Raw genomic sequence first — 15,522 nt, forward strand, 5'->3', positions numbered from 1 at the left:
CTTAACTTGGCACGTGCTGGCCCCTGGCTCCCCCCTCCCCCCTGTCCCACTTAGCCCTGCGGGGGAAGGCAGACTGGGGGGCTTCGCGGGGCCCGCGGGGAGCCGCGCCCAGCGAGGGGCCCGGGTTAGAGACCCGCCTCGTCCGGCCTTCGGGACCCGCCGGCCGCCCGCCCCGCCCCTTCCGCGCCGCCCGCGCTGCCTCTGTCCATGGTCAAAGCACCCGGGTAATCCGCCTTTCTCTTCCGCCCGCCGAGCCCCATTCATATTCTAATCACAGCGCGGCCGGCCCGCGAGCGGCCACTCCATCGGGCCCCGGAGGCAGCCCCCCCCCCACTTCCACTTCCAGCCCGGCCCCCGGCCCCCCTTTCCCGCTTTAACTCCGCCGAGGAGGGGTCCCTGGGAAACGGCGTCCCCACTTGGCCGCCCGGCTTCCCACAAACTTCGCTGCTGGCGGGAGGTTTTGAGGGGGAGGGGGGGGGGGCAGGAGGCCGGAGGGAGGGGCTGAGACGCAGACAGACGGACGGACAGAGTTACGGGAAGAGGCGGGGAGGGGGTGTCAGAGTGACCAAGGGGGAGAGAGAGTCCTAGGGAGAGACAAAGAGGCGTGGGGGCAGGGGCTGGACAGAAAGGCAGCCAAAACCGGCGAAATAGAGGGACACAGAGGACGAGGGAAGGAGGGGAGAGAGGAGGGAGAGAGAGAGAGAGAGAGAGAGAGAGAGAGAGAGAGAGAGAGAGAGAGAGAGGGAGAGAGAGAGAGAGAGAAGAGAAGAGTGAAGAAGACAGACCTAGAGGAGGACAAAGTTCTGCAGGAGAGGCGTCAGCCCCTCGCACCCTCTCTGCTAAGCGGTCTCCTCGCCGCCCAGGTTGGGGGATGGGGCCTTAGGGCTGTGTTTCTCCCCCCCAGACTCCTCTGTACCCCACGCGTGTCCGCAAACCCGCGTGGAAGAGTCAAGACATACCTCCTCCCGCATCCTCAGGTCCCCCACTGAAATCCAACCCGGGATCAAACTGGGGCGGGTGGGGGGGGGGCACAAGAGGACACGGAGAGGAGCGGGGCCCACTCGTGGCCACGTAGGCGGCTCCCCGGAGTCCCTGCCGCCGCCACCCCCACGCCTGCGCCCGGGCCGGCCGGGCCGGGGAGGGTGGGAAGGGGAGAGGGGCCACATCTAAGCCAATTTTGCTTTCGCCCATAATGAGTGCGGGCGGAGGCTGGAGAAGGCCGCTGGAACTTTAAATAAGAAAAACGTTGCTAATGCTATAATAGAAGGGGGAAGTCGGAGGGCTGGGATTGCGTCGCTCCGAGCCCCCCTTTTCGGAGGCGGCTTTTCTTATTCAAAACAGGCCCACAATGGGCTTCACAGTGCGCCTCGCCACGGCCCCATCTGACGAGCGGCCATTCATCAGGCCGGCTGGCCTATCAATGACATTGCTCCCATCGGGGCTCCTATAAAATGATGCTTTTTCCCATGAAACATCCGCAAACATTTTGACGGGTTTGGCTTTGCCCGGCTGGATTTCTGCGTGTCTCCTCGCTCGCTGGCTTTCTCTCTCCCCCTTCTCTGAGCTCTCTCTCTCTCTCTCTCTCTCTCTCTCTCTCTCTCTCTCTCTCTCTCTCCTCTTCTTTCTCCTTTCTCTTTCTTTCTTTTCCTTCTCGCCTTTATTCCTTTGCCCTTGCACTCTCTGCGTTCCCTCGCTCCTTCTCCCCTTCTCACTCCCTTCCTCCCTGGGCGGCTCTAGCACAGGGGATCCCCAAACACCAGGACTTTTGGGGGGCGCCTGTGCTGTCCATGGGAAGAGCATGCATTGTGGGTTACTGGAGGAACCCGACATGGATTCCACAGGTTAGTCCTACTGGCGGGGGTTGGGGGGAGATATTGGGAGGGAAAGAGAGGGAGAGGGGAAACTTCAGAAAGAGTTGCAAAAAGTTCAGAAAGGTCAACCTGACAGCGGAACCCCGGGAGATAACGGAAAGCGTGTGCAAGTTTTCGATCCGGCACGAGGCGTGCAAGCGGGTGCGTGGACGTGGGTGTGCAAATGTGTGAGTGTGTGTGCACGCGCGCACGCGCCGAGGAGCGCGCTTTCGCTTGCTCAGGACACAAAGTTACGTAAAGATTCGCTGGCTCGTGGCGAGCTCGAGGTGCCACTTGCAGAAACTTTGCGAGCGAGCGGACTGCCCCTTCCGGCGCGGTTCCTCCCCCAGCTGGGGGCTCCGGATAGCGGTGCGCTCTGGGGCCGGGAGGCCGAGCGGAACGCCCGGAGGCGGAGCAGGGCTGCGGCCTCGCACAGCGCCCGGGGGATGGGGGGCCGAGGCTCCGGCTGGTGGAGACCGGCCGCTGGAGGGAGTGGCGACGGCGAACCCGGTGGTCCTGGGAGGTGGGAGCCCCAGGCCGGTCCGAGGGGAAGGGGCACCCAGCGATGCGCAGGGGTTGTGACTCTGCGGGAGGGAGGGCAGGTCCCAGCGCAGCCCGGAGGCCTACTGGTGGGGGCTGGGGGTCTGCCTGCTGCCGGGCGCTCCGGCGGCTGTGGGCTGCTGGTTTTGGGGTCGCGGCGGTCTGTAAAAAAAACGGAGGAAGCCAAAGAATCTCTTCCAACGAAAAAGCCGGGCGCTTGCGTTCTTTCTCCAGCAGAGCCATCGCCGCCTCCCATTTCTAGCATCTTTAAAGAGCCCCGAACTTCCAAATCCGAATGATGCTCCCTGAGTCCCTTCCAGGTGGAAGAAGTTCACCTCTTTCCCTGGCCGCAGGTTACTCCTCTCCGGACTCCGGGGCAGCCTCGGGATGTCTTGGGGAGCTGGGATTGGGAAGGAGCGGGAACCGGGCGGTGAGGGCAGCCTGGGCGGAGGTGGCAGCTGGATGCCAGGCTTGGGAGGGTGCGCGGCGCAACAAGTGCCTTCCAGCGCCTGCCGCCCCCTAACACGTGCGCGACCCTTCCCCAGCAAATAACCCCACACGGATGCTTTTCCCCCTCCAGCCCAGTGCGTGTGGGGAGGTGTAGGGGTCATCCGGGCATCACCCCAAGTTGTCTTTCTTTGGTTGGTCCCTGGAGACTTTTTCCAGCGCCCCACCTCTACCCCCAGGCTCCTGCCAAGGCCCCGCTGGCCAGGACACCCACTCGCCTTGGCCACGCCAGGGCGACCTTCGGTTTCCCAGAGTGGCTATCTATCTCTGATTCCCAAGAGCCAAGTTCCTCTTCCATAGCGCTCCCCCGAGTGGGTGTGGAACCCTGGGAGTGGGGACAGGCTGAGCTCCGCAGTCCTGCTCACTAGATGCGATGACAAACGAAGGCAAGGAGACAGGACGCACCGGCTGCAGGCAGAGGCGGCCCTGCCGGGTTCTCTCCGCAGGCGGCAAAGAAGGTGCCCAGAGAGGGAAAGAGGTCTTCCCTCCAGTGTCATGCCCAGTGCTTTCTCCTCTGCGCGCCTTCTGAGCACCCCGACTTTAGAGGGTGAAGATCCTTGTATTAAATTAAACTCATGTCTGCACTGTTTTCGGCCCCAAGGACTGTATTTGCAAGGGGCCCACGGAGGGACTTGACCAAGTCTCCCGCCCGGACACCCGCCCTGGCCCAGCGGGAGTGTGAGTCGCCCCTTCCACATGCCTGGAGCGGTTCCCTGCGTCCTTGGGGCGATGGAAACGTTCTGATTTCCGACTTCCCCGCAGCGGATGGCCGTGGGACACCCGGTCACTTTACCCCAACTGCAAACAGCCCAAATGGGGAAACTGAGCTCTTTCCCGCATCCGCTCTCCTCTCCCTTTCCAACAACGGAGATGTGCAGCCAGCCTTCCTAAACTCGAAGCCAAGAGGCCTGGTACACAGGAGCGGGAAGAAATGGCACGAAGGGCCCCAGGTGACATTGTAGCTCAGGCCTGCACGACGGACGCCCAGGGAAGGGCGGCGGTGTGGCCGGGTGCATCCAGGAGCCTTCCCTTCACCTCCCTTCCAGAGAACTTAATCCAATTAGCTCTCCTTGTGCGTCCCCCCTTGTTATGCAAAGGTCCCCGCTGCCCGGCCGGCTGGCCGAGCGGGGCGCTCCCCGGAGCAGTTCGGTTCTGCTCCTTTCCCAGCAGATCGCGCGCGACCAGAACCACGAGTGTCATCATCATCGTTTCATTCCGAAAGGGCGCCAACCACCGTTTCGCAGAAAGTGCTGGGGCCAAGTCGGGAGCGTCCAGGATTAGAGAGGCCGGCGAGCCGGGCCTCCGTCCTCCTTTCTTAAAAGGAAAATCCCCGCCAAGTGCCTCGGGCCGGGGAGGACAACTTTGCAGGGGCCGGGCTCTCGTGGTGGCCACGGGGCCACTTCAGCGTGACCTCAGGAAACGCGCCCCTTTGTTCCGCGCACCGAGCCGGTAATATATTCCGCAAGTTTTTTTTTTTTCAAAATACTCCACAAGTGGGGGGCTAAGACAATGGCCCCGTCGTCGGGGGGAGGCCGGACAGCCGGCGCGCGCCTCCGGGGCCTGCAGCGCGCTCGCTCACAGAGCGCGGCGAGCAGAGACCCTCTCCCGGGACGCAGGCCTCGCGGCCCAAACGGACCGACGGCGCAGGCCTCGGGCGCGTGCGTGCGTGCGTGCGTGGTGCGTGGGGCCGTCGGCGCGCCGCGCGGCCCGTGCGCCCTTTGCAGCGGGGGCGGCGCACGCCTCCCCCGGCCGCGCCGCAGCCCCCGCGGCACTGACGCCGGCGCGCGGCCCCGCGTGGCCCGTCGTGGCCCCCTGCCCACGCGGGCCGCCGTGTTTCTGGCCTGGGTAGGGGTCCAATCGAGGCTGCCCTGCCCAGGCGAGCGTCGCTCAGTTCCTGAAGGTCCCCGAAAGTTCGAGAACGAAATGGGAAAGTAGGTAGAATGGTAGGTCACGCAGAACTTGTGCGCACAGGGCCCCGGGCCGGGTCGGACGCCTACGCAACTGAAGGGTTGTTCCTCGTTAAACGGGATGGCGCCGTGGAGAGGGGCCCTGCGGAGCCGGCCCCGGATCCTTGTGCCTCTGCCCACCCCTGACCCCCATCCCCAGAGTCCGGAGCTGCGGCGGCTGTTGGAGCCCCGCGGGCCTCACCGGCGGGTAGGCGCGCTGCTTCCCAGGTGCCTGCTCCGCACCAGGCCCGACCTGGCCCCGCGGGCCCTCAGGTGGCTGTGCGCGAGGCCCACGGGGAAGCCAGAGCCCCTATGGTCGGGGTTCTTGCCTCTGCCATTCTCTCCCAGCTCGGCCATAGACGGGAAGGCCTGTGGGCCGGTGGAGGCGGGGATGAGGTTGGGGGTTAACGGGCCAGGGTCTCGGCTTTGCTCCTGCGACCAAAACAGTCCGTCTCTCCCTTCACGTGTGTGTGTGTGTGTGTGTGTGTGTGTGTGTGTGTGTGGCCGGCGATGGGGGGAATGCGCGCCCCCACCCTCGCCACCTGCCAAGCGCTTGCGCCTGGGTTTGGCATCAGGGTCCAACGGGAGCCGCTTGGTCCCGGGGTCCCCAGGCCCCGTGGCTGCAGCCTTCACCGGCGCAACACGGCGCGCAGGCCGGGCCCGGGAGCCCCGCACGCGACGCGACTCTGACTCCACGCGGCCGCGCGCTCCTACCCGCCCGCGGGCCCCGGAGACCCGGAAAAGTTTGCCGGGCCGCTCGGCCCGGGATCTCCATAGCCGAGCCCTCCCCCTCCCCAGCGCGTTGCCATGGAGACCGTTGGAAGTTGGTGGCAGAAAACAGACCCGGCAGCAAAGCAAAATATTATGAGTGCAGTTGGGGTGACTTCAGCGGGGCGGGGGGGGGGGGGGGGGGAGGGGGCCGGAGGGCATGAGCGGGAGCCAAAGGCAGAGGCGGACAACAAAGGGCCCGAGCGCCGGAGAGAGGAGCTTGCAGGGGCCTCCCTGCCGCTCCCTGAGAGCGGAGCGTCCTGCTTCCCAGAGGCGGGGAGGTCTCTTAATTTCTCTCCTGCAGCTACACCTTTTCTCACCCCCCTGCGCGCCCGCCCCCGCCCTCCTCTCTGGGTTCCTTTCCAGATGCTCGCCCCATCTGAGGTTAGGGGCCAGCCAGCCCGTGGGGCCGCCGCCCCCAGGAGCCACAGGCTCGCCACCGTGAAAAGTCCTGGCTTTTCTTCCCCACGACCTGTAGGATCACCCCGGGTGAATTTCTCACCCCCTGCTCCAACTGGATCTGAAAGCGTGAAGGGATAGGATAAGGCAGGACAATCTTGGAGGGTCTGACTTTTTCTCTCCTTTGTGCAGTGGGAAAAGCTGAGTTATAGTCCCGCTCAACCACTTGTAGTGTTCCTTTAGGCCAATCTAGCCTTCCCAAGATGAATTTCCCAAGCCTGTCAGAGGAAGGGGGAGACAGCTCACAGGCTGGGATTCTCCACAAGTGAAACATATCCCCTCTTTACTGCAGAACCCAGGACGCATGTGTGAGCTGGTTGCCACTGTCTGACCTGTGACCCACTACATAATCCGTGAATCTCTCCCCAAACTAATAATAAGATGTTTTTAAACGTTATTTAGGATTTTACGAATCAAGAACCTTGGATACCCATTGTCAAAGGTCCATTGTTTCCTTTCTCAGGGACACCTGAGGTACATCCCTTAAATCTTCAGACACCTCCTTGCATCCCACAGGAGCTTACTCGTAAGACACTAGATTTTATGGGGCTGTATCCAATGTCCATTCAGGAAATACTGAAATGCCTGTGGATGATGGTCAGCATCACTGACACGCACAGATGTTGGAGAGAATAAACACTGGCCAGCGTGACAGAATGTTGCCTTCAAAGGAACACTAGACTCTACCCTCCCTTCCCCTTGCTCAAGCTTTTAGGAAGAGATGAGGCTGTTGTCACACAGAGCCATCCCTCCTGGTGATCATTTGAGCAAGTGACCCCTTCCTTTCTGCCCTCTGCTGTAAATGAATGGATTTGACTTAGTGACCATGGTGGCTGTGGTCTCTTTAAACATCTACCGCTTAGTTACATGCACGCCTGTGTCCGTGCATGGCTTCTAGCACATACATGCATTCTGCCCGGTACTTTGTAAAGTAGTTTTGTGGTCATTGATCCTCATAAGGGCTACACGAGAGAGGCATTACTGCGACCTGAGTCCAGAACAGGGTTTGTCTTCCACTTCCAACATTGTAAGGTGGCGATTCTAAGTCAGGTTCTGTTTTGGTTTGCCCTGGTGTCATTGCCAAAAGGGCCGAGACGGTATAAAAGGGTGCATCCCAAGTTGGGATACCAGGTCTCTGCTTTCACCAGAGCCCTGAGAGCCTACCTACCCCACGTCCTACAGGTCCCTGGGGACACTGTTCCTCTGTCCCTGCTGAGTGCCAGGGACCAGTGGATGGAAAACGTGGGGGAAGTCCCTGATGTTGTTCTCACTTCTTTCCCTCTATTTTATGTCTTTGCAATTTTTTGAAGGTCTGAGGGACCCAGAATGAACCCAAGACAGATTAGCTGAAAGTGCTAGGTAAACGTTAAAAATTCCTTTGGGCAAATTTAACAGGTTTTATTCAGTTTTAATCACTGAGCGCCTGTTGGTGGCAGACCCGGGGGATGAACAAGGCCGCGGCCCCTGCCTTAGAATGTGTTTGATGAGAGAAGATGAGGACACTCAGGGTGAGGAGCACTCCCAGGGACATAAAAACAGTCCCGTTGGAGCCTAGAAGAGAGGTGCTCTCACTTGTCCGGTACCCACCAGGTGTCAGCCCGGGAACAGGCACTTTTTCACACGTGGGCCCTTTAAGCCTTACCTTCCCACAGTACTGTGCTGTCCCTCTCTATAGTGAAAGAGGGTCTGGGCCTTGCCTGAGGTCACAGCTTATACGTGGCAGAGTTGGATGGGAGACCAGACTCTGGAGACCACCCAACATACTTCATCTGGGCACTGCTGGAGTGCCAGCTGGGCAGGGCTGCGCCATGGCTCTGACCTCGAGGTGGATTTGAGTCCCCCTGGGTGAGAAGGGGAACGTGTGGATGAGAGTGGAGGGGTGTGGAATGTTGTCATCTTTGGGCTCCTGAGAAAACCGCTCTGAGGGAGTCACGTGATTCTGCATTTGAAGAGGATTTTTAATGATGGCCTTAATCGTTAGGCACTGCATCAAAGTGGTTGAATATAGGTTTTGGACAAATTTAGCTTGCCTTATCCATTAATTCATTAATTCAAGGGAACTATGTGTCTCCTATGTGCCCAGCACTCTTATAGATGCTGGGCTTAGCAAAAATGCCATCTCTCTTTCTGGAGCATAAATTCTAGACAGACAAACAAGAAAATAAGACGAATAGATGATTACAGAGCACGTGAAGAAAATAAACACTACCTGGAGTGATGGAGAGAGAGCCCGGAGATGGGAGGTGGCTGCCTTTCATAGGGTGCCCTTCTGCCGTGTAAAGCCGTGTGCACTCGGTCTGGAAGCTTAATAACTGCCGAGCCCCAACTTTCTTATGAAAATGATACACCCATCTAGTAGGGCTGGTGAGCATGACGTGTGAAAGTGGTAATAGATACCATATATTCAACACTTATTCTATGTCTATACTTTGCTAATTAGCATTTTTAATTTAAATTCCTTATTTATATAATGCTCACCTCAATCCTATAAAGAAGGAACTGTTGTTCATCACAGTTTAAATGGGCTAAAGGCAGGAATGCAAGCCAGTGAGGTGTTCAATGAGTTTTGGGCTCCTGCAGTCGGGCTGGCAAAAACATATCTTTTTATTTTATTTTATTTTTTATTAAATTATCATCTGTGTACATGTCTTACCACCCCCCCCCAAAAAAAAACATATCTTGATGGTATGGAAAAGAAGATCAACCTCAACAGCATGTGCCTAATTTTCTTGAGGCAGAATGCAAGTAATAAATCTAGCTTTTCTTAAAACCAATGTTTATTAAATGCTTTTCATGGACTAGGCAAGTACTCAGTGCTTTCAATGCATTATCAGTTATATTTTAATACATATGTATGGTGCTATTATTATCTACTTTTTTTGTGTGTGTGTTAATCCTCATCTGAGGACATTTTCCCATTGATTTCTAGAGAGCGTGGAAGGGAGGGAGGGAGGGTGAGAGATAAAAAGAGAGAAAGAGGTATCAATGTGAGAGAGACACATTGATTGGTTGCCTCCCACACAGGGATCAAGCCTGTAATTCGTGAGGTACTTGCCCTTGACTAGAATAGAACCTGGGACTCTTTTGCTCAGTGGCTGATGCTCTATCCACTGAGCAAAACCAGCTGGGCTATCTATTCCATTTTATGCAATGGGAAACAGGAATATAAAAGCTATCCTATCCCTGAAGCGGGTAACCCAGTGGTCGGCAAACCACGGCTCACGGCCACATGCGGCTCTTTGGCCCCTTGAGTGTGGCTCTTCCACAAAATGCCACGGCCTGGGCGAGTCTGTTTTGAAGAAGTGGCGTTAGAAGAAGTTTAAGTTTAAAAAAATTTGGCTCTCAAAAGAAATTTCAATCACTGTACTGTTGATATTTGGCTCTATTGACTAATGAGTTTGCCGACCACTGGCCTAGTATAGATCTCCCATGGGTTAGGCCAGTAGTCGGCAAACTCATATACTGGTTCGGCCAGTGGTCGGCAAACTCATATACTGGTTCCCCTTTTCTGGTTTAGTAAGGGAGAAGATGGGAAAAGGGATAGCCAATAAAGCATACAGCATTCTAGCAAAAGCAAAGGACTTGTTGTCTTCTCCCTACATAAAAGTGTTAGGGTAGTTCTTTAAACTGTGGAGATGAAATTTTAAATTATTGTTGGCAAAGATGGGAATACAGAGCATTTGTATCTTTACTATAGACGTGAATGTGCTGTCGTCATCTTTGAAGTTCAGTTAACATTTGATTCATTTGAACTGTAGTTCACATTTGCTTAGTCTCTGAGGATGTCTCACATAGAGACACTTAAGTAAGCACAAACAAGTGAAGCAAAAGCATGATGTGATACGATGTGATAACATATGTAGCTGTTAGGTAATTTAGCAAATAATACGTTGCAGCTAGAAGCCATTCACAGATATGTGTTAACATGATTTCAGATGAATGTGGCGGGACTTAATGAAAATAAATGAGCTTTGACATGAAACAGACCAAGGTTTCAATCCCTAATTGGTCACTTTCTAGCTGTGTGGCCCAGGGCAAATGACCAAAATTCTCTAAGAATCAGCTTCCTTCTTTGTGAAAACATCCACTCCTTACTTCCTTAGGTTGGTTTAGAGATTATCATGAGATTGTGTACATTCAGTTAAGCGCAGCTCACTCTGAAATTGCTCAGTAAATGGCAGATTTTATTCTAATAATTATTATCTGGTGTTTCTAGGCCCAACCCTACGTGTTTAGGAGAAAAATAGGGATAAGAATCCCGAAAAAATATTACACTGTTTCCACACATCTAGGTGTTTTCTGTTCTGTGAAGGCATAGTCCCTGTTCTAATGTCAAGAGAAATTATTCTTTTCTAAAGCGTTTAGACTGAGGGATTGATTTTCTATCTCAGCCTCTCGCGTGAAGAAGGCATTTGATGTGCTCCCGTTGGCCGTGGAGCCATCTTCGTGCTTTCCAGTGTGGTTAAGGAAGTGGTAAAGGCGTCCTTGTAGAGGCAGCACCTACTGACTGGAATTTGAATCCTGGAGGGGAGTTCTTAGGTCAGTCAGAGGACATACGTTGCACATTTCTGATGGGGGCCTCCCAGTTCCAGAAAGTGGTTGATCACCTGGCCCCCCTTCACCTCCCACTCCCCCTTTATTTGTAAGCATCACTGGGTTAAAGATTGAAGCATTCATTTTACACTTGATGTTTAGAAAATGGAAAACTCAGTTTCGTGTAAACCGTTCTCTGAAACTCCTTTTAGTAGGATGCAGAAAAAGTGTCTAGTTCCTTAGTATTTCTTGCATATTTTAATGTAACAAATGCCAGTTTGTTCTGTTTCTGTCTTTCTAATTTGATTTTTACCTACATGTAGTTTTTGAGTTTTTGAAATGTTAACAGCTTCCTCTGAGAGAGAGAGAGAGAGAGTTCATAAAAAGCAGAAAAGAATTAAATTCAGTCATTATGTTTTCCATTGCATTCGGTCCAAATTTAGGCAACGAGGGCTGGATTGACCTGTGCCAGGAGATCATGTGGTTTCTGGGTGTCAGATCCGATCCGCAGAGCAAAATTACTTTAAAAAAAAAAAAAAAAAAAAATATATATATATATATATATATATATATATATATATATAGTTTCCGTTTTTATGGTTGCTTAATCTTCAATAAAACTTAAAAGCTCAATCTGTTGCTGAGCAGTCAGTAATTATTAGTTGACAGGTGAACTTGGAACTGTTGTGTTCATGTTGTTGCCGTTGTCTTGTTGGAAGTTAGAGGGATAATAAGAAAGCCTTTGGAAAGGCTGCGGCCGGTGAAGGTTGGTTAGTGCTGTGTGTCTTGAGTGTTTTCTGACTACCCAACTCTACTGAAGGTCCGTGTTATTTAGGCTTAACCTAAGTGAGATTGCTACGTTTAGCAGATTTGTATTTACTCGGAACAGAGAATTAGCACTTCATAAGCACCAATGCCGTGAATCCATCCTGTGGAGAGAATGCACCATCAGTGAACTCAGTGAACTGCTCTGGAACTAGATTTTGAACTGTTATTTGAATAATCTAAAGTTACTAGTGCCCTGGGTGGTGGTCCTCAGTGGTTAGCACATCTGGTTCAATTTTTGGTCCCGTTTACCCTGTACGATGTTTTTCTGTCTTCCTCTCTCCCTCCCTTCTGCTCTATCTAAAAATCAATGGAAAAATATCCTTTGGTGAGGATTAACAACACCAAAAATAAAATAAAATTAGTGATTAGCAATTGGTAATTATACCTCCAGCATCTTATTTCTTGAGGCACAAATACATTTCATGTTTGTTTTTGACTCTTGTGAGTGCCTTGAAATCATCTCAAGCCAATATTAGACTTTTGAAGAAGGAAGTATTTCTTTGAAGGTTGCAATTCCAGAATTCATAATTTTAAAAAATGAGCATGAGTGGGTTTTTTGGAGTTCCATTTTATATTTTTCTGAATGACTAGTCTAAGTTTGGGATGTTGATACCCACACCATATAACATATTTATACTTTGGGTACCAACTCTAAATACTCATGGGTAGGTCAAGTTCCTATTGAAACCATTAAGATTTTATAATGTTTCAGAACTGGGACCATGACACAAACGCAGACCTACAATATTCCTGGTGGAATTGTGATGACTTTCAACATTTGCTGTGTTTTCTAGATGGTGTCGGTTCTGCTGATAACACAGCTTGAGTGGGGGAAGGCTCTGGGAGCCCCTATAAGTTCTTTGAGCCACCAAAACCAAATCAACTAATGTATCACCCTAATTTTAGTATGACTACTAAATAGCTAAAATTTCTGTGTCTAGGAGTTCTATTTCTTTTATTTGACGACTTCTTTAAAAAGCAAAACCATTTCCCCCTAAGCATTATTTGACGTCATAGAAAATAAATAACGCGGGCTGAGAAAGCCCTGGGATTTTACAAGGAAGAACGGCTCCAGAGGCTTGAGGCCCTCTGTTAAAACATTACAACTCCGCTGTGGAGAGAAGATTTCTAAAGCGGTTGTTGTGAGAGGGCCTTTGGTCTGCACGCACTTTTATTTTCAATTCAGTGGGCAGAGGTTTGGAGGTCGCTGTGGTTGGGTAGGGGAGCTATTCAGAAATGCCAAGCTTTCAGAAAAAAACACACCGCTTTTCTTCTCATCAAGGCTCTGTTTTAAAGTTTGAAAACTTTGCTGTGATTAGAAGAATGAATTATTTCTCAGCTTCGTTGGGGTTTCCTCTGTCTGCCCAGGCTGCAGGGCATTCTCTGTCTCGGCCACTGCACAGGGCACAGCTGAGGGAGCGTGGGGAGCGGCAGAGCTGCCTGCCCAGGCCTGGACCCCCACACACCAGGCATGGGACCCACACAGAGGCTGGGTGAGCCAGAGCAAAGCCCAGAAAGCATGAAGAGCAGAGGGGCCAGAGGGATCCAAGAAATGAGGAACCTACGAAAAGGATTCCCTGGGGATCCTGTGTTTTATTCAAAGTTTTTCTTCGTATTGAGAGATATTTTCAAAAAGAAAGAAACTTAAAAACGGCATGATAGTAGATAATTTCTGTTTCACTTTTCAATTATAGTTGGCATTCAATATTTTTTATATTAGTTTCAGGTGTACGGCATTGTGGTTAGACAATCATAAACTTTACACATTGAGCCCCCTGATATTTCCACCTGACACCATACACAGTTTTCACAATATTATTGATTATATTTCCTATACTGTACTTTACATCCCCATGACAGTTTTTTAACAACCAATTTGTATTTCTTAATGCCTTCACCTTTTTTACCCAATCCCTCAATCTCCCTTCCATTTGATCACCATCAGTCTGTTCTATGTAGATAAATAGGCCATTTTTGAGAAGGAAGGAAGGGAAAATAGCAAGGAAGAAAGAGACCCAGGGAGGATGGGACAAAAGGAGAAAACAACATTGAAGTAATTTTTGATAATTACCGGCAGGCTGACTTAGTGAGTTATTTTTGAAAGTATTACTTAAAAAAAATAAAGTGACTCCCTTTTTTTAATTGGGTAGTGGAGTCATGAATTTTACAATCTTTTTCAGGCACTGTGCTAAAAGCTAAAGCATGTCTTACCCCATTTCATTCTCATTCTGAGTTTATGGCATCATTGCCCCCATTTTACAGATGAGGTAACTGAGATTCAGAGAGCCTAATTAACATGTCCAGGCCAGATGGCTGGTGTCAAACTAGGGTTTGAACACATGACTCTGATTTCAAAGTCAGGCTGCCTCCTTGCCTCCTTGCCAAGCCTGGAACTGGAAGGAAGACCTTGGAGATGTTCTTCCTTGCTCACCTGCTCTGCTGATAAAGGCGTTCAGGAGATCCAATGATCCCTGATCCTGTGGGAGACAGCAGTTCACCCCGCAGATCTTTGGAGACACTGCCCCGATGTGACCTTGGCAGCAGGCTGCTGATCGAGGACGCCCACGGGTGCTCCTTCCTGCCGGGGAGCTTTCATGCAGTGTGTGCCTTTCATCTCAAATCATTCTCGGAGCTTCCGAGTTCAGCCTGGCACCACTGCTGGGTCGTGCTTCTCCAACCCCCACCAGTTATTGGCGGATTCGACATCTTACATCATCAAGGGCTTCATATCTGTTGACTTACGGATATGATTCTCCTCCTAATAGGCTCAACCTAAAAACCTCAGTGTTAAAATAGCAGTGTTTTCCATTTGCACAGCATGCTAGTTTGCAATCACTAATTCAATGATTAATAACAGGGAGTTTGCCCATCATTGAATCATTAACAGATTCGGCATCCCATAGGTTTGGTGAGAATTGGCTTTGCCATGGGCGAGGTATGAATGAACTCAGCAAATTAGGTAACCTCTCCAAGCCTAAGTTTGTCAATAAAATAGAACCACATATAGTGCCCACCTTATAGGGCAGTGGTTCTCAACCTTTCTAATGTTGTAGAGACTCCCAACCATAAAATTATTTTCGTTGCTACATCATAACTGTAATTTTGCTACTGTTTATGAATCATAATGTAAATATCTGTGTTTTCCGATGGTCTTAGGCTCTACAGCAGTGACCCACAGGTTGAGAACTTCTAGCAGGGCAGAGTCTAAGAACCACAACATGAGGAACTGTATTAAAGGGTCGCGGCATTAGAAAGGTTGAGAACCACTGTTTAGGGTATTGTGAGAATTAAGTGAAGTGATTCATGTAAAGGGGTCAGCCCGGGCCATGGCACGTTGTCCAAGCTCAGTAAACAGAAGGTGCTGCGAGTGTCACTAGCTTCTCCTTGTGTTGCCCTAGTCGCTTCCAAGACCTAACGTCTCCCTGCGCCCATGGACCCCGAGAAGAGGAAAACAAAATGCATAAAACACTTCTGCTGTGCTCAGTCTTTTTTAAATTTTATTTTTTAGTTAGAGTTTACATACAATATTCTTTTGTATTAGTTTCAGGTGTGCATCATAGTATTAAACAATTATATATTTCACACAGAAATATTTCTTTTTTTTTTCTTCCTTTTTTGGTTAATTCTCACCAGAGGATATTTTCCCAATGATTTTTTAGAGAGAGTGGAAGATAGAGACAAACATCGATGTGAGAAGAACACTTTGATTGGTTGCCTCCTGCATGCTCCCGATCAGGGCCCTTTGCTGGGGAGGAGCCTGCCAGCAACCACAGTACATGGTTCGTAGGCCAATGCTCTGTCCACTGAGCCAAACTGGCTAGGGCGCCCCAATATTCATGTGGTTTGCAACCGCATGAAAGGTTTATGCTAAATAAGTCAGAGAAAGACAGTTATATGATTTCACTTATATGTGGAATTAGAGGGCAAAATAAATGAACAAAATAGAAACAGACTCAGAGATACAGTGAATGGTCAGGTGGTTGCCAGAGGGAGGGTGGAAGGGTGGGTGAAAAGGTAAAGGGATTGAGAAGTACAGTTTGGTAGTTACAAAATAGTCACAGGGATGTCAAGTACAGCACAGGGAACATCGT

At 51.4% G+C, this 15,522-nt stretch overlaps 1 protein-coding gene across 3 annotated transcripts in view; it reads left to right on the forward strand.

Moving 5' to 3' along the window:
* Positions 1-1,409: 1,409 nt before the first annotated feature.
* RFX4 (regulatory factor X4) overlaps positions 1,410-15,522 on the forward strand; it is a 123,264-nt gene continuing 109,151 nt past the window's right edge. For all 3 annotated transcript variants that reach the window (XM_084880116.1, XM_084880117.1, XM_084880118.1), the window contains exon 1: positions 1,410-1,841. In XM_084880116.1, the coding sequence (XP_084736242.1) occupies positions 1,799-1,841 (43 nt within the window). In that variant the 5' untranslated portion in view covers positions 1,410-1,798. The remainder of the gene's footprint in view (positions 1,842-15,522) is intronic.

Source organism: Pipistrellus hanaki (genome assembly GCF_964339955.1).
Source record: "Pipistrellus hanaki genome assembly, chromosome: 3".
NCBI classification, from domain to species: domain Eukaryota; kingdom Metazoa; phylum Chordata; class Mammalia; order Chiroptera; family Vespertilionidae; genus Pipistrellus; species Pipistrellus hanaki.